Raw genomic sequence first — 19,599 nt, 5'->3', positions numbered from 1 at the left:
AAAGCTACTCTTTTCCCTGCTTATATTCACCATTTGGCACAGAGTCTCTTGATATCAGGAAGAAAGTAGCAGGTGACAGTGATCAACCTGCAGAAAATCTGATAATTGGCACCTATTATCAGCTAATATACTGTTGCCTCATTGTGAAAGAGCATTTTGCCCTTTATTATACTTCTCACAGAATCAACAAGAACTACAACGCAGCAAAAAGACTGGGAAAAATTAGGTGACAAAGCTATTGAATGGAACTGGTGAAGAATTGCCCACAGCGATGTGTTGGCATCTGTCTCTAGTAACAATTGTCACATATGCAAGTGTATGAGAAGATTGAAATATGGCTTGGCAAATGAAACCTTCTCCTAAGATCATAGGCCTCTAAGCAACTGACCATTGTGCATGTTAGGAGAACAAGCCATAGAACATCTCCTGCGATACTTTGCAGCACTGCAACAGATTCCATGAGATTCAGCAACACCAATGGCAGATGTAATGGTTTGTTCGGGATATCAGGAGAGGATCTTTATAGAAAAATTGGATTGCAGAGAATGATAAACTGTGTGAATCTCTGAGTGCATCCTCACAGATTTTTTGATGGATTCTCCTCATTGTAAATTAGTTGCTGTTAAGTAATTGAACAATTAATGTATTATATCCTGAGTAAAATTTTCACTTCTGTTAGCATACTTGAATAGTTCTTAAAATATTAATTTGATTTTTTTTGTTTCAAACAATAACATTTGAGCTGTTATCAAAAACAGACTTGCCTTGATTATGTTGCCTTAATTTTATTGAGGGCCCTGGTATTTTAGTTTTGTTAAAATCCCAGGAAGAATATTCAGAAGCGATCATAGCCCTTGACGGCTGGCAAGACGGAGTGAGGCTTCGCTTGCTGTCGAAGGTTTTCTTGGCCATTCTGTGGACAGGCTTCTGGCCTGCACATGTGATGCCATTGCATTACATGAAATTCTGCATCCAGGCAGGCTTCATCATTTGAGGATCTGGATTTGTTTTAGCAACAAAACAACTATCGAGGGATTGGGTGTTTCAGTGCTGCTGGCAGGTTCATTTGAGATGTAGGTGCAGTGACTGTCTTCTAGATTTGTTCCAGGATGTGATTATAAGACAGGCAGAAAGAACAGTATTTACCCTTTTATTTATGTTTATTACCTATTTTATAAAGTGTTTTTTGTTAAAGTATCTTCTATGTCCTTTCTTTTCTCTTTAGATACAACTCTACTGCAGGAACTTTCTCAGGGAAAAGTATCAGAACAGAAACTCAAATCACTGGCTCAAAAACAAGCTGAGGAGCTGATGCATGCCATTCGATGTAAGCTGAAAGAAGGGTGTAGAAAGTAAAATGAGAGTTAATCCCTCTGGGAGCAATATTTGTGTATAATGGGGCAGATTTCACTGGTGGTCTCTGCCATAGACCATGGTCTTCTAGAGTGGCCCAGGGTGATATCATGTGCTGAACTGGAAGGTTATGTCTTTGAATTTCACAAATGTTCAGAGTCATTCAGGACAAGCAGAAACTAGAAGATTAAAAAAAATAAAATTATTACTTTTTTGGAAGTTAAAGTAGATGTTTTAAACCAATTAAAACATTCAAACCAATGTAATTAAATCAAATTAAAACCCACTTGTGCCAGGTAAGCTTTCATGATTCAACCGATATTTTACTTCAATGCCACTTTCCTTCACCAGCCCCATATCTCTTGATTCCCTTACCATCCAAATGTCTACCAGTCTCTGTCCTGACTATAACTGGCAACTGAGCTTCCATAACCCTATTGGGGGGAGAGTTGCAAAGATTCACTACTCTCTGGGTGAAGAAATTTCATTTCGTCTCAGTCCTGAATAGCCAACCCCTTAGTCTGAGACTGTGGCCCTTAGTCCTATACACCTCTGTCAGTGAAAGCATCATTCCTGGATCTATCAAGCCCTGTAAGAATTTTGCATGGTTCATGAGACCAACTCTCACTTTTCTAAACTTGAGAACGTTGGCCCAGTTTGCTTAATCTCCCTTTGTGACGCAGTCCCACCCTCCATTCCAGAAATGAATCTGGCAAACCGTTGTTGCACCTTTCCACTGCAAGTAAATTGTTGCTTGGGTAGGGAGACTTGATCGGCACACAATGTTTCACCTATGATCCCGTTAGGGCCTCCTATAATTTCAGTAAAATGCCTTTACTCTTGAACTTAGTGATTAGTGTACAAGAATGCTTGAGTCTCTCTGAATACTGAAATTTTCCAAGCCCTTGTTTTTTTTTAAAAAATGAACCTTTATTTATTTTTCAGCAGAGTGGATGACCTCACAATTTTCCACATCATATTTCATCTGTTATGTGCTCTCCCATTCACAATGTATCTGTATTCCCTTGAAGCCTCTCTGCATCCACATCACAACCCACACTACCACCTAGCATGGTATCATCAGAAAACTTGGATGCATTATGCTTGGTCTCCTCAGCCAAAATATTGAACTGATTGTGCCCTGGCCTCATCACAGCCTTTCAGCCTGAAAATGATTTGTTTCCTACTGTGTTCTGTCCGTTAACTTATTTTGCAGTTGTACAAGACGTTGGCGAGACTGGACTTGGAGTATTACATACAGTTTTGGTTGCCCTGTCACAGGAAGGATCATTAATCTGGAAAGGGTGCAGAGAAAATTTGCAAGGATGCTACCAGGACTCGAGGGCCTGAGTTATAGAGAGAAATTGGGCAGGCTAGGACTTTATTCCTTGGAATGTAGGAGATTGAGAGCTGACCTTATGGAGGTGTATAAAATCATGGGGGTATAGATAGGGTGAATGCACACAGTCTTTTTCAAGGATGGGGAAACTAAAAACTAGAGGGTATAGGTTTAAAAGATGATAAATTTAAAAGGGATCTGAGGGGTAACTTCTTCAATCAGAGGGTGGTGCATATATGAAATGAGCTGCCAGAGAAAGTGGTTGAGACAGGTACAATAACAATATTTAAAAGACATTTGGATATGTACGTGGATAGGAGGGGTTTAAAGGGATATGGGCCAAACATGGGCAAATGGGACTAGGTTGGTGGGTACCATGGTCAGGATGGACGAGTTGGGCCAAGCGGCCTGTTTCCATGCCAATTATTTGTTGACTCTAATCCTTAATCCACATTAATATATTACTCCAATTCCATTTGCTCTAACTTTGTTTATTAACTTCTTATATGGCACCTTATGGAAAACCTTCTGAAAGCCCAAATGCAACACATCTGCTGGTTCATCCTTATTTATTCCTCTAGTTAGAAATTCTGTAAATCCATGTTGACTTTGCCCAAATCTATTATTACTTTATAAGTATTCAGCTATCACAGTGACTTGTACACCCACAGTGTTCAGTGCTGGGACCAATGCTGTCTGTGATGTATATTAACAACTTAGATGTAGATGTAGGAGGTACAACTAGTAAGTTTGTGGCTCACACAAAAATTGGTGTTTGGGATAACGTGGAAGGTTGTCTAAGGGTACAGCAGGGTATAGATCAATTGGGAAGTTGGACGGAGCTTTGGCAGATTAAATTTTATTCCGACTGTTGTGAGGTAATGGATTTTGGGAAGTCAAATAGGGGAGGACATGTACAATAAATTTGCATCTCTATAGATCTCTGGTTAGGCCGCATTTAGAGTATTGCGTGCAATTCTGGTCACCTCACTATAGGAAATGATATCAAGGCTTTAGAGAGGGTGCAGAGGAAGTTTACTAGGATGCTGCCTGGATTACAGGGCATGTGTTATCAGGAAAGGCTGGACAAATTTGGGCTCTTTTCTCTGGAGCAGTAGAGGCTGAGAGGTGATCTATTGGAAGTGTATAAAATTATGAGGGGCATAGATAGGGTGGACAAGCAATATCTTTTTCACATTATTGAGCAATCCAATACCAGAGGATTGCATTTAAGGTGAGAGGGCATGCATTTAAGGTGAGAGGGGGTAGGTTCAGAACAGACGTGAGGGGTACATTTTTTTTTACTGAGAGAGTAGTGGATGCTAGGCATGTATTGCCTGATGGGGTGGTGGAGGCAAATTCATCGGGGGCTTTTAAGAGGGGCTTGGATGGGTACATGAATGAGAGGAAAATAGAGGGATATGAGCATTCTATGGGTAGAAGGGATTAGCTATGTCAGCACAACATTGTGCACTGAAGGGCCTGTTCTGTGCTGTACTGTTCTATGTTCTATATACTTCCTCAATAATATTATAGCATTTTCTAGGCTAGTGAAGTTGAGCTAAATGGTTTGTAGTTTCTCTCTTCCTCTGAAAGGATACTGAAGATACTTTGTGAAAAGACACTTAAAACTTGTTCTGTTTTACACAATATTTGTTTACTTTCTCTGCCATTTCCTTATTCCTTAATTTAATTTCTTTCTCAGTCTGTAAGCTACTTATGATGATGCTGGAGGAACTCAGCAGGCCAGGCAGCATCTGTGGAGAAAAGCAGGTGGTCAACGTTTTGGGTCAGGACCCTTCTTCAGGACTGAAAATAGGAGACAGGGGAAGCCCAGTATATCAGAAGGAAAGCAGAGCAGTGATAGGTGGACAAATGAGGGGAGGTGGGATGGGCAGAGGGTGGTGATAGGTAGATGCAGGTAAGAGATAGTGATAGGCAGGTGCGGGAAGGGGGGGAGAACAGATCCACCGCAGGATGGGTCAAAGGTAAGAAGAGAGGGGAAAAAAAGGCTGGGAAAGGGAAGAAGGGAAGAGGCATGGTGGGGTGGGGGGGGGGGGGTGTTGTGGGGAAGGGGGTGGGGATTACCTAAAGTGGGAGAATTCACTATTCATGCCATTAGGCTGCAAGGTTCTAAGACGGAAAATGAGGTGCTGTTCCTCCAGTTTGCGCTTGGAATTCTCCTGGCAGTGGAGGAGGCCGAGGACTGACATATCAGTGATAGTGTGGGAGGGGGAGTTAAAGTGACTGGCAACGGGAAGATGCAGGTTGTGGTTACAGACAGAGCGCAGGAGTTCTGCGAAACCATCACCTGTGATACGGAACACCTGTGCTCTGTCCATAACCGCGACCTGGACTAGGTAACTGTTTCACTAGGTGACAGTCCTCGGCCTCCGCCACTGCCAGGAGAATTCCAAGCGCAACCTGGAGGAACAGCACCTCATTTTCCGTCTTGGAGCCTTGCAGCCTTAAAGGCATGAATATTGAATTCTCTCACTTTAGGTAATCCCCACCCCCCTTCCCCACAACACCCCCCCCCCCAAACATGCTTCTTATCTTCCCTCTCCTAGCCTTTTTTCCCCTCTTCGCTTCTTACCTTTTACCCATCCCCCGATGGATCTGCTCTCCCCTCCTCCCCCTCACCTGCCTATCACTATCTCTTACCTGCATCTACCTATCACCATCTTGTGCCCACCCCGCTTCCCCTCTGCATTTCCCTCCTATATATTGGGCTTCCCCTTTCCCTATCTTCAGTCCTGAAGAAGGGTCCTGACCCAAAACATTGACAGCCTGCTTTTCTCCACGGATGCTGCCTGGCCTGCTGAGTTCCTCCAGCATCCTTGTGTTTTTCATCTAGATTCCAGCATCTGCAGTCCTTTGTTTCTCCTGTAAGACACTCACATTAACTTTTGCCAACCTTTTCCTCTTAATATATCTGGAATAGTTTTTTACATTTATTTTTTTTCCCCACAAAGGCCCCTTAACTATCAGATTATTAATTAATCCTTTCTCATTGCCTGGGTCTAAAACTAAAATAGCTTGTTCCCTCATTGGTCCTCAACATACTGATCTGGAAAACCTTCTCTTGCATCAATTTGAGTTTTACATTTAGGTAGTTCAATCCAAAACTATGATCTTAAATCTAAACAAAGCAAACTATGAAGGGAGAGTTGGCAAAGGTTTATTGGGAGGATGCATTAAAAGATATGATGAACCAATGGCTATCATTTAAAGAAATGATGCATAATTTTCAGAAAAATATATATTGTTTTAATGCACAAAATTCCAACAGGAAAGTAGTCCAGCTGTGGCTGACACTGCAAATTAACAATAGCATTAAATCCAAAGGACATTGGTGCCTGGGTCCCACTTGTTTATAAACTTATATCAATGACTTATCCAGGGTACAAAAAAAACTAGGTAGGATTATGAGTATCGAGCTGGATGCAAAGAGGGTCCTTGAGGCTAGAGATAAGTTGCGTGTGTGGGCAATAACCTGGTAATACAATGTGGAAAAATGTGAAGTTGTCCACTTTGGTTGTCAATATAGTGACCTGGAGTACTTTATTTTACATGGTGAGAGATTGGGTAACGCTGATGTTCAAAGGGACCTGGTTGTTCTTGCACATGGGTCACTGAAAGCCAACATGAAATTGCACCAAGCTCTTAGGAAGGCAAATAGAATGTTGGCCTTTGGTACAAGAGCATTTGAATTCAAGAGTAAAGCTGCTTACGGCGATTAAATAGAGTCTTGGTGAGACAGCGCCTTGGAGCATTTTGTCCAGTTTTGGTCTAGTTACTTGCAGAAGGAGAGTGAGTGGACTGGACCCGCATTCTTTAGAGTTTAGAAAAATGAGAGGAGAGCTCATAGAAATTTTAAGAGATTTTTACAAGGATCGATATGCTGGATGCAGGGAAGATGTTTCACCTGGCTGGGGATTCAAGAACTAATAATCACAACCTCAGAATAAGGGGTAAGCCAGTTAAGACTGAGATGAAGAGAAATTTCTTCATGCAGAGGGCAGTAAATGTTCGTAATTCTCTACACTGAAGTGTTGTGGTGTCTCAGCCACTGCGGTCATTCAAGATGGAAATAGATTTTTGGCTTGTAAGGCAATTGAGGAACATGGGGATAGGGCAGGGAAAGAGAATTGAGGTCGAAAATCAGCCATAATCTTGATGAATGACAGAGCACGCCCAAAGGGCCAAATGGCCTACTCCTGCCCCAGTGTCTTGTATTCTTTCTTATGTTATAGCTGACTGTATTTGAACAACAGTGGATATTTTGTCTGAAGGACATTTGTGAACCAATTGTTTTCTTTTTAAACATTAATCCAACATGGAACTAAGCCTTGCATTACCAAATTAATTTGCATTCAATTTCACAGCTTTGGGATTTAAACTGACAACCTTAGAGTTGCTGGTCCTTTGTATTGATCAAAAAAATACAATACCTTAACAGTGAATCTGGATACTGTCTACTTGTATGGCAACAATTCAAAAACAAAGCTACTTATGTGTCTTTTTTTAAAATGGTAATTGAAACATTAGCAATTAAAAATTACTTTCTTGCATCTTCATTTTGGAAAGTAAGTTTTAAATACTGGTTTGATATAATAGAAAGCAACTTCATTTTTCTGTGCATGGATCTTCTTTCTTTTGAACAAGATTTGAAATGTTTTGCTCTATACCTGTTTGGAAATATGAGATTACTGCACTAATATTCAAAACTTAATTTGCCCAAATATCTAAGACATTTATTTAGTAAAATTAATTTCTTATAGCTGTTGTATTTAATGCCTTTAAGGCATTGTGACATTTTTATTGTACACCATTTTGAATGTGTCCACATTTTGTGGCTGGAATTTCTGATAAGGCACACAGAGGTAATATAAGTGTCAAACTGCAGACTTTGGGTCGTTAATCAGGGTGCTTGGAATCAGATTCTATGTTTGTTTTTTTGTATGTATAAGCTGTTCCATTTTATCTTGTGTCAGTTCTTGATGGATGACAGTTATTGCTGTTTGTATAGTCTGCAGGAGGAAAACGGATTAGTTTTCTGTTTTGAAAGGAAAAATTTATGTTATGGATTTAACATCCTCGTTATAAGCACGAATTATACAAAGAACGCCAAGAGAAAAGAAAACATTCTGTTACTTTTGCTTGATAAGTATCTTCACAGTCCTGGATTTTGTCATTGGTTGTGCATTGACTACATCGATTCTACCTTTTAGACAACTGGTATATTTCACATTTGTACCCATGACTCTGAAATCCGGAGGTTTCATGTGTGAAATTAATATTTACTAGCCTTTAACCTGCATGTGACTTCTGAATCTTTCATAGATGTCCCTCTGTGTATTTAATAAAGTGAAAATTCTTAGCAATTATGCTACTTTTACAGAGATACTGTAACATTTCTAATGTTGGATTTAATAGAGAAGGATGTGAATACAGTAGCAATGGTTCTTGCATTTCAAGAAACAGATTGACAATAGTGACAAAATTGCAGCAAGTGCCACTTGAACATTTTAAGAAAGTATTTTATAAATATACAAATTAAATAAATAGCTCCATAATTGTTGTTCTTACCATTGGAAAATATTTCCTCAGAGTTTGGGGGCAGTGGAGAAAATGATAGTGTTTGTAAATACAAAGTTGGATCCTCTCTGTTAGAACTCATTTTGGAAGCGATTCAGATTTTAGAATCTTTCTTAACAACACTGGTGTATTCTTTGTCACTTGAATGATTGCTTCTAAGTGTAGCTTTATATATGTTGATTCTTTTTCAATGACTTTACCTTGTGAATGACACTAACAAGTGTGCTACAGGAAGAACAAAAAAAGTATTGATTTACTTCTGAGTTACTGTATTTTCATTAGATATTCCCAACTCCATATTAACATGAAATCTGGATGGTGCATGCCATGACCTTGGTATAAATGACAAAATATGAAAATGTAGCAATGACTTGAGAGTGTTTAACCTTGATGAATATGGAGTGTATTAAGATACAAGTAAAAATATAGGTTAACATTGATAATGATTTTGGCAAATTAATATGTTTTGTTTTTATGTGAAACTAAGCGTTTGTATCTTTTAATAGTTCCTAAGGTCCAGGCCATTGTTTATTCTACGTGCTCAATTTACCCTGAGGAAAATGAAGAAGTAGTGAAACCAGTATTGGGAAAGAAACTAGAAGGAAGCAAAGTACAACCTTACAGGTACATTAAACATGAAATATCACTTGCATATGTATAAGTAAAATCATAAAGTTAAATATTATGCTATTACAAAAATAACCTATATCTGTTTTTCACTGGTTTATTTCCACATGGCATTTATAGTTTCTCAGTAATTTATGTAATCGTAACTAAAGGACCATAGAGGAAACTGAGTTTAGGTAGTGTTCATTACAATAATAGGTAATTATTCAGTTTCTTGAGAGACTTTCTTGGCATTATGTTTCGTAAGATATTTAGTGTATTTCCAAACAGTTCTGAGAAATATTTTAGACAAGTCCCATTTCAATCCTTGTGCTTTCAGGCAAGTCTCTGGCCACAGCATGCATTTTACATGGCCATATGGAGCACGGACATATGGCCTATCAGAACAGTGTGGAATATTGCCCAGTATCTCCCATCAAAAAAAACAAGGACATGTTTAACCTGGCCATTTGCCTCTTTTTCAGTTTACTTCCAAATGATTAGCAAATTGATGGCCTTTAAGTAACATTTGATCGCTTGAAAGATCTGTTCATTTTGGTTTCTGCCAGAACTGTTACTCTAGGTCAAACAGCTCAAGTAGAATTGAAATAGTTGGGATCAAAAAGAAAATTTTCCCTTATTTCCTGTCAGTTTCGACATTAACCAAGATGTTTGTGGTTGTTGAAGGCAGGTCTGTGTAGACCCACGACCTGGATGACAGCTAGACAGGGCAGGTAATGCAGGTGTACTTCCTCCAAGATTGATACTAATTGCGGGCAAAAGAAGGTAGAACTAGATCCTCCTCCAAATTCCTGCTTGTTCATTCCGGTAACAAACAAACTTTTTTTGTTTGTTTTAATTGCAACATTCTAGAAAATAGTTGAGTGGGGCTTTTGTTAAATTTGTACCTTTTTTAAGCTTTTTCCTTTAAAATGTGCATTTCATTGTACCATAGCAAAAGTTTAAAATTTGTGGTTCTTCTGAGCAGCATAATTTGAACGAAGTTATCAAGAGCACCAATGATATTTTGTCACTATTGGATACTGTTTAGAGAGCTTTTGCAAAGGCAATATGTGTAGAAACCCATCTTTGTGACATCGGTTTCACAAAATAGACTATGGCAGATGCCCTATTGATAATAGGTAGAACAGATACTACTCTTCATGTAGAACTATATGTTACCACAAAATGAAATTTTGAATCGACTGGATCTTACAAGGCATTCCAGGTGAGATTCTCCCCATCAGAAAGTTTGCAGTGTAAATATATAACCAGCAAGTGAAAATACTGAAGATTACAAGGGAAAACATCTTCATTGCTTTCCTTAAGGAAAGTTGACATAAGCTACACAAAGTTTTAACCATTTGACAGGATTCATCAAGTACAAAGTATTGCATATAAAAGAGGCTCGCTGCATTGTTTCTCTTGGCCAGCATTAATTAATTGCATAAATTAATGTTCAGCTGTTATTTTGGCAACAGGAAATAAATGACTTTATCCAGGAAAATAGCCTTTATTTCACATTAGTCTAGTGTTTAGAGTTTTGGAAGAAAAAGTATCATGGGGTGGATGGCTTTTACAAGCTCGGGTTTTTAGAAGCATCAATGACTGCAGACCCTGCCCACACCAGAGGGATCAGCTCAGTCAGAAGTCCTAATTTCCAAATTTCCTGATGATATGAAAATAGGTGAAAGGGGCATGTTGCGATAAGGATACTGTGATTCTGCAATGGAATATAGATTGGGAAATGGAGTATAATGTGGGGAAGTGTGAGGTCATGCACTTTGGTAAGAGAAATCAAAAGACAAATTGGCTAAATGGAGATAGACAAAGTGATTGTAATACAGAGGGATCTAAGTGTTTTAGTATGTGAATCTCAAAAAGCTAGCAGGCAGGTCCAACAAGTAGTTATGGCAAGTGGCATTTTGGCATGCATTGCAAAGGGATTGGAGTTTAAAAATAAGGAGGTTTTGTTGCAATTGTATAGGGTGTTAGTGAGGTCTCATTTGGAATATTGGTTATAGTTTTGGTGTCCTTACCTTAAAAAAAATATGGGAACACTGGACGCAGTACAAAGGAGATTCACCAGGCTAATTCCTGGGATGAGAGGGTTGTCCTACCAAGAGAGACTAAATAGTTAGGGTAAATATTCCTTGGAGTTTCGAACAATGGGTGATCTTATTCAAATGTACAAGATCCTAAAGGGCTTGACAGGGTAGATGTTGGGATGTTTTCGGCTGGGAGAGTCTCAAACAAGGGGACATAACTACAAGGTAAGGGACTGGTCATTTAAAACTGAGGTGCATAGAAATTTCTTCCCACAGAGGGTGTTGAATCTCTGGAATTCTTGGCCCTGGTGGCTGGTTGAAATAGGATCATTAGAAATGGAGGTGGATGAATATTTGATAGATCAAAGAAAATAAGTGTATGGAGAAATGACACAGAAGAGGAGTCGAGGCCAGCACAGATTAGCCACGATCATATTAAATAGCGAGGCAGGCTTGAAGGCCCGATGGCCTACTCCTACTGCTATTTTCTTATGTTCTTGTGATAGGCCAGGCAAGGTAAGGTAAGGAGGGCCGAAATCTGCTACTTCCATCTTGCAATGTAGCCCAAGATGGAGGATTTTTATAATTCATGAATTAAAGCAGGTTGATAATGGGGAACTGGGATTTGTGTATTGGATTATGGACTTGAGTTCTTGTAGGAAATGTTAGGATTGGTTGGATGGATCACCACTAACCAAACTGGGAGTAAAGAAAAACAGAACTAAATGTTGTCTCTCCCAGTCGTCCATAAGCCAAACTGTAAAGGTACTAATCCAAACATTAATACATTTAAATTGTGCGTAGGAAAGTAAAGTATCTCTAGAATTTATGTTGGAAAATGCAGTTTTTGCAACACTTTGTCACATTCCTTTTAACACTCATTAATTACTAACCTATGAGAAACAATTGGACTTGCCTTCTGAGAAGCCCGATCTGATGGTATATGGGTTTATGCCATGCCCTCCATCAAAGTTGTCTGAAACATTATTCTGACAACCAGAAACATTCAAGGGTTATTTAAAAAAACACTACTGAAATCATTACAAAGTTCAAGTATTTTAAATGTTTACATTTTAGCATTAAAACACAAACAATGAAAAATTATCAAGAAATATTATTACTTGCCTGCACCTTAGGAGCAGTTCTCCTTTGAAATTCTATTAACAAGCAGGTTATTTGAGTGGTTGGAATTTACCATAACTTTGTGCCTTTTGCTAGATGCGGGGTCTAATGTTGGAATGTTTTCATAAACAAAAACTCCAAGCACAAGTTTATAACTTGTAGAGTTTCGTATTTGCATGGAAATCCCAAAGTTATCATGAACTGTTTGGGGAAATGTTGACAGTTAAGTGGGTAAGGACCAATATTTTCCTGCAATCAAGCCCAATAAATGGGTGTATATCTGTAGACTTTTCCTTAAAATCTATAGTTGTTTCAGATAATCATTTGCACTCCATGATGTGAAACATTAAAACATCCAGTTGTGGATGGCATTGACATGGTGAAAGAATATCACGTAACATCCACTTCACAGGAGTTGGAACCAATGCTGACTGGTTTCATTCCAGGTCAATCTGCTTGGTTTAATTTACTGTGTTTATTTGTTTTCAAGCAAAGATTCAGTACGAATGTGTTATCATAACACAAGGTTTGACTTCACTCATTTCTGTTTCTTGCAGGCTCAGTGCCCCTGTTATTCCTTTGTGTTGTCCAGCAGAAATAACTTGTGCTTCAGATAAATTCCTGAAGATTGAACCATCAGAACAAGTCAATGGCTGTTTCATTGCTGTATTAACTCGAGAGGTGGGTTACATATTTAGGTGCAAGTTAATTCTTTTTTGTGTCCATTTGTCTAAATTGCAATTCAAATTCAAATATAGTACAGCAGGCACTGCTGAATTAAGGAATTAAACAGCTTCATAAATTCAACAACAGGAAAGTCATTGTGATCCATCGCAAATCATTGGTTAGGTCACAAAATTATAGGAAGAATGTGGAAGAGTTGGAAAGGGTGCAGAGGAGATTTACCAGGATGCTGCCTGTTTTAGAGAGTATGGATTATGAGGAAAGACTAAGGGAGCTGGGGCTGTAATCTTTGGAGAGGAGGAGGATGGGAGGACACATGACAGAGGTGTACAAAATATTAAGAGGAATAGATAGAGTTGACAGCCTGTGCATCTTTCCCAGGGCACCAATGCTCAATACAAGAGGGCATGGCCTTAAAGTAATGGGTGGGAAGTTCAAGGGAGATATCAGAGGAAGGTTTTTTACCCAGAGAGTGGTTGGGGCATGGAATGCGCTGCCTGGGGCAGTGGTGGAGGCAGGTACATTGGTCAAATTCAAGAGATTGCTAGATAAGCATATGGAGGAATTTAAAATAGAGGGATATGGGGGAGGTAGAGGTTAGATAGTCTTAGGCGAGGTTCAAAGGTCGCCACAACATTGTGGGCCGAAGGACCTGTATTGTGCTGTACTGTTCTGTGATTCTATGAAAATAATGTTGGGGGTAGCATGGATAATAGACTAGGTAAAAATGGATGTAGGAGGTATTGCAAAGGCTGACCCTGCTTTTAGTAAATATAGCACCTGCCCTAAATGGGAGGCATCATGGCTTTGAGTAAAGTGAGGATGGAGATCGTAGAAGCACTTGCCATAAATTTTTCAATCTCTTTAGACACCAGAGAGGTGCCAAGAGCTAGAACCAGATGTCAGTCTCAAAATAAGGTGTCAGGCATTCAGGGCAAAGGTGAGAAGAAATTTTTTCATCTGGCACTTCATTTTATGAAGACTCACTTGCTGTTTATTGAAGACAGTTTAGCGGTTGCTACCGCGGAATAAAACAAGACTCTACTCGGAGGATTGCCAAACAGAACTGGTTTATTTTCCCGCCTTGTGCGGGCCCTTTAAGGGAGAAAAACTCCCGCCCAAAAAACCGGCAATGACGTAAGTCCTACGTCATCAGGACTTTCCTGCGCGCGGGTTCTCCCCGTCGCTCGGAAAGACGAGGCCCGCCGCCATCTTGGGCCTCGTCGCTCCGACGCCGCGCGACCCGACTGCCGAGCCGGTTCGCCCGACTAGACGGTGAGTCGCCACAACAGACTGTGGTGAATTTTTGGATATTGAGGGAGTTAAGGGATATTGGTTTAGTGCAGGAAAGTAGCACTGTCAGTCATGATCTTATTGAAATGGTGAAGAAAATCTGAGGAACTATATGGCCTTTTACTGCTTCTATTTCTTGTATTGTTATGCAAAAATTCATTGTATATTCATTGTTGTTATACCAATGATTTTCTAAGCACCTTTTATGATGCCATCATTGTATTGGAACAGAATTAACTTAAGTTAATTAGCCTGCAGCATCCCACTATGGCTGCAGTTGTTTTTATTCTGCAGACACAACCAACACATAGTCAGATGCTGTGTAGTCAGACTGACATTCTGAGCCTCTGTGCATTGGCAGTACATTATCTTTGCCATGGCACACATAACACAGTTTTCAGCAAATGAGCTACAGCTGTGATGAGAGATTTTTCACAGAAGCTTGTGGAATTTTCTGGATTCAGGAATCCGAGCTATGTAGTTATTGGTCTTTTGCTGTTGTAATTCTCAGTAGGACCTAAGGTAAAGGATGGTCGTTTCCATGACATCTTTGTTTCCAGGCCAAGGCATTGCCTAAATCAACTCATTAAATGAGATGATACATCATGACAGATATACATGTCCAAATAAATAGCTCAGGCAGTGAGTGCCAAAACTTCTTAACTGCCTGCAGTCTGTAGCTGGTGACAGAAAACTGTGGAAATACTCATCAGATTAGGCAGCAACTATAGAGAAAATAAATTGATGTTTCTGCAGGAAAAAAGTCTTTGGCCTGAAATGGGAACTAAGTTTCTCTCTTTACAGAGGCTGCCTGACCTGCTGAGAATTTCCAGCATTTTCTGTTTTTATTTCAGATTTCAGAATAGGAATGTTTTTGCTTTACAATTACTGTATGGATCAGAAGATTGCTGGTTTAAGTCCACTCCAGAGATCTGAGCACAAAACTCTAGGGTGAGACTTCAATGCAGTATTGCGGGAGCAATGCACTCTTAGTGCACTCAAGTTCAGCCTTTTGGATGAGCTGTTAAACTGAGGTGCCAGCTGCCACCTCAGCACTTCGAGGAGCAACACTTCATCTTTGGTCTACACACACTGCAGCCCTTGGAATTCAATCATAAGATGACCAGCTTTTTCTATTTGTGTCAGAACTGGTCAGTTCAGATACAAACTCATGTAACATTATCCCAGTTCTTCTCTTTTCACAGATGCTGCCTGGTCTGCTGAGTATTTGCAGCATTTTTTTTTCCTTCCAATTATCAATAGCTGCTGTGTTCCGTATCTCAAAGTCGCACCAAGTTTTTTTCTAATTGCTCAGAATGTAATTAATTAGTATTCATTCTCCTCTCTTAGAGAGCACAAAAGTAACTATCATCTGGACAACCATGAGATTTACCCAGTCACAGACATTCTCTCTGTTCTCTCCAACCCCACCCCTGCCCCCAACTTCAAACACTTCTCACTTTCCAAGTTCTAATGAAGGGTCAATATCCTTAAACGTGAACTCTGTTTCTCTCTCTATACACACTGCCTGACCCGCTGAGTTTCCTCAGCATTTTCTCTTTCCTCATTTCAGATTTGCAGCAGCTGCAGTTTTGTTTTGCTTTTGGATTGATTGCAAGGCTAGCTGGTAACTACCTCAGCAGGTAGACAGGCAACAAGGGGCAACTGCAATATATGAACTCAGGTGAACAGATGATTACAGGTAATGTGCAGGTAACATCATCTGCTCTGATTCTCTCATGCTGAGTATTTTAAAAATACTTTGGGGCATCACATGCTTTGAAAAATTCTACTTACACACTGGAAAATAATTTTTATTATTCATTCCTAGCATATCAATAAATGCTTTTATTTAGTTTAAGTCACTCTGATAGAGTCACGGCGGGTCTTCTGCTTTTATCCATGCAATGTTTATCCTGATGTTTGGCAGGAAATTCAGGCTTTTGACCAAGTGATAACGAATGAACAATAACTGCGTGAGTTTGTATTTTAAACGGTAACTTGCAGACAATGGTGTTTCCCAAGTCCTTTGCTTCCAGGGCCATTGTGTTTGTGAAAGAAAATTTGCCAGAAACTAATATGACTAATGGGGATTTTTTTTTTTTTTTTTTTGCTTTTAATAGCTTTTTTTTGCTTCTAATACCTGTAATCTTCTTTATTTAAAGCGAGACCCATCAGGTGCAGTGTCCGTAAAGGATGTCTTGGCTCGAGCAGCAGCAAAGGGATTACTGGAAGGAGTTGAGACAGTCAAAACTCGAAAAAAAGAAGAAAAGAGAAAGAAAAGCAAAGTCTTTACACCAAAAATTGGGTCTTTCAGTGGAACCCAGTCAAGGATCACTGAATTCTTAAATGAACAGAAATCAGTTCTAAATAATGCAAGCTCCCCAGCGAACCAGACATTATCCAGAACTATGACCAGTGGAAGTGGATCTAATACCAAGTTACCCCAAAGAATATCCATTCCTGCATTACCTAATAAAGTGAAAAGAAATATTAGTAATGTATCTTCAATAGGAAGGTCGTCAAGTAGAAAAACAAGCTTGTCTGGATCAAAACAAGAGTTGAAGTTGGTGTTAAAGCCGGTTGAGATGTTGCTTCCTCCAGTCACAATACGATATCTCAGTTCACCTAGGGTTCCAAACAGTGGTAACAATCGACCTTACCTCTTCCAGTATCATGGACTAACTAGTCAACCACCGTTCCCATATTCACACAACTCATTTGTGACCTCACTTGGTGTGAAAAAGCAACGAGATCAAGGTATGTCCATCTCCCGTAGGCAGCCACGCCCTTGGCTCTAAGGTAAATGATGAACTGTAGCAAAAATACTATAAAATTTGAATTGCATCTTTAATGCATACTGCTTTGGATATACAGTATAAATGATTCTAAAATGCTATGTTGGTTAAATGTATTTGAACATTGTCCTGTCTTTAATTTCAATACTGGGTAAATAGCAATCTGTAGGTTCACTGATGGTTTAAAAAAAACTCAGAAGAAAGTGAATAATCATACAAAATTTAAGAAAGTAGCATTAATCATTCACTATTGTTACAATGCAACTGATGAAGTTTCCCAAGATAAAATACTCTGGAACAATGACCTCAGTTGAATCAATAAAATATAGCTGGCAAAACCCAGAATGAACCATTTGAAAAGGTTCTTAAATAAGCACATGTTCTCATTGTAGTTATTTACAATCTTTAAACTATGTTCTTTATACTGTAATTGGATGAACAAACCAGTTATTAAAATTGTAATGACTTGATTCAAGTCAAATCCACTTTATCTTTCTTTTCTATGTTGTTTGATGACAGTGTGCTTCAATAACTGAACAAGCAAACATGGGAGAGTATGCAGCTCTAATAGTCCTTTATAGAGAAAGCAGGGGAAATGTGAATGCTAAATAAAAGTATTTATAAAAGAAAAAAATTGTCTGGAAGAAGATTCTTAACCCCTCCCCTTCAAATAATTAATCATATTAGAAAGAGACTGTTAGTCTTAAATGGATGACCGAGTGGCCTTGATTTATATGTAGCACATGTCACCAGTGATCTATCTAAAGAGCCTCCCAGGGGAAAAATAACATCTTAATATGCTTTAGTTCAGTCCATCAAACATATTTTAAAGAATCATGTTTTGTCTTTTCTAAATAAGGGATGTTGTGTCATTTAGGTAGGCCAACTAAGGAGGAATACCCTATTCTTTCTCCAGTTTACTTTCCAATTTATTCTTTGACAAGAATGGGTGCAGTATAGTTTGAGGTGCACAGCAACAGCATAGGTATTAACAGATCAGTTTTGCTGTCTGCATCCCTCCTAGCTTGGTCCATTTTCAAATTTAAAGTCTTAGAAGGGATGGTAGGGAGAAATAAAGTAATTGCTGCAAAATCAGCTGTCCAAATGGGAAATTGTTGTAATGCAGGTTGATTGTAATGACTGGAGTTTCCTCCTATTCAGTCTGAAGGTTATGCGTTCGCTTAATATATTGGACAATCATCTGGAATATGTACAATCTAGCCCTCTGCCTGCACTTACTCCTGTGTGCTTTTCCTACTGCCACACTTTTGTGGCCTTACAAGACCGATTGAGCTGGAGATCCGCCTACTGTGGCCATACCAGAAGGCAAGAGACATTATGAGCCATCTCCAATGGAACTGCTGGCAATAGATCCATACTATTTTGGCCAAATTTAATACTTCGAATTGTCTTGGGTCCTGTAGAATAATATCTCAAATAATTTACACTATAATACCAAATATACCCTTTCAAAACCAGTGTTACAACATTAGTTTAAATAATTTGCTATTCCTTTCATATTACAAAATAAAAGCACTGAAAGCAAAAAGTGCTGGAAATACATAGCAGGTCAGGTAGAGAGAGGTAGGTAACCTTCAGAACTTTGTTTCTCTAATACAGATGCTACCTGGTCTGTCAGTAATTCCAGCATTTTCTGATTTGACTCTCATCCCAACATGTATTTAATATCTAAACCCCATCTCGGCATCTTTGCTGAATAATATCCAGTGTAAACTCTTTTTGTGATTGAGCTAACTTGTGTAATGATCTTTCAGATGCATAACTTGAAACTTGTAGCTACACATCTGAAGAGATGCTTTCATCAAATTAAGTAGCATCAAGAACCCTCCTTTATTACAATATAAGCTTTTAAAAAAAAAATCGCTTATTTGGGTGAAGGGCAGTCACTACCATAATGATAAAGGACTAAAGTAGCTATTTCCCTTGTACGTTTTCTTTATTTCCTTTTATCCATCTGTATATCTCCTTCTCCATTTCCAGTATCACTACGTGAGCCATTTTGCTGGGTTGGTTGTCATTTATGTTATGACTGATTAAAAAAAAACTAAGGTTTGAGATGTGCAAGGTCTGTTGTTGGAATTTCTTATCTAGTCAGTAGCCTAATAATGTGTTTGATTCTACATCTTAGAAACATTCAATTTTATGCCTGTTTTGCATTTGAATTTGTACGTAAAATCTTTGATTTCATTTGGGTCTGAGCTTTTTCCAAGCAATCTTTCTCTTCTAGTGGTTCACTAGTTTTATAATGAAAATTCATTTGTATCCCTTGCTACTATCCCATTTGTTTCTTTATGTTCATAAACTCTTCTTGCAAGAGAAAATAAATTTAAACTTATTACAAGTAATGAAACCATGGTAGTATTTAATCTTTATAACACAAGCTTAAAAAAACTAATACTTTTGAAAGAAATTAAAATTTACAAAGTCAGAGTATTAACTGTCTTCAGCAGAATGTTTAGTTAATCAAATATAATGTTAGGAGAAAATAGGTTTCCTGAGAGACAGTGCCTCATCTTGTGTGATTCAGGCCTAAATTTGATCAGCACTGTTTGATGTACTGTGATACGTGGAATAAACGTAATCAAGAATATTGAAATATTTGTTAAATTCTCATACATTTTGTTTTACAAATACCTTCAAATTATTGCAGTTCAACATGTAAACATACATTGCTGTTAAAAGCTTTGATAATGTTAAGTATTTAATTTGAAAATATACCAAATTACCATAAAGT

At 38.7% G+C, this 19,599-nt stretch overlaps 1 protein-coding gene across 1 annotated transcript in view; it reads left to right on the top strand.

Annotated features, from left to right (window-relative positions):
• The window catches only part of LOC127583916 (putative methyltransferase NSUN7), a 43,524-nt gene extending 26,677 nt beyond the window's left edge, over nt 1-16,847 (top strand). Inside the window, exons 8-11 of the mRNA XM_052040322.1 lie at nt 1,226-1,327; nt 8,800-8,917; nt 12,627-12,750; nt 16,212-16,847. Coding sequence (XP_051896282.1) covers nt 1,226-1,327; nt 8,800-8,917; nt 12,627-12,750; nt 16,212-16,847 — 980 coding nt within the window. The remainder of the gene's footprint in view (nt 1-1,225; nt 1,328-8,799; nt 8,918-12,626; nt 12,751-16,211) is intronic.
• The last annotated feature ends 2,752 nt before the right edge of the window (nt 16,848-19,599 follow it).

The sequence above is a fragment of the Pristis pectinata genome, chromosome 2 (assembly GCF_009764475.1).
Source record: "Pristis pectinata isolate sPriPec2 chromosome 2, sPriPec2.1.pri, whole genome shotgun sequence".
NCBI lineage: Eukaryota > Metazoa > Chordata > Chondrichthyes > Rhinopristiformes > Pristidae > Pristis > Pristis pectinata.
The sequence above is the reverse complement of the archived record's forward strand: the minus strand, read 5'-3'. Positions and strand labels throughout refer to the sequence as shown.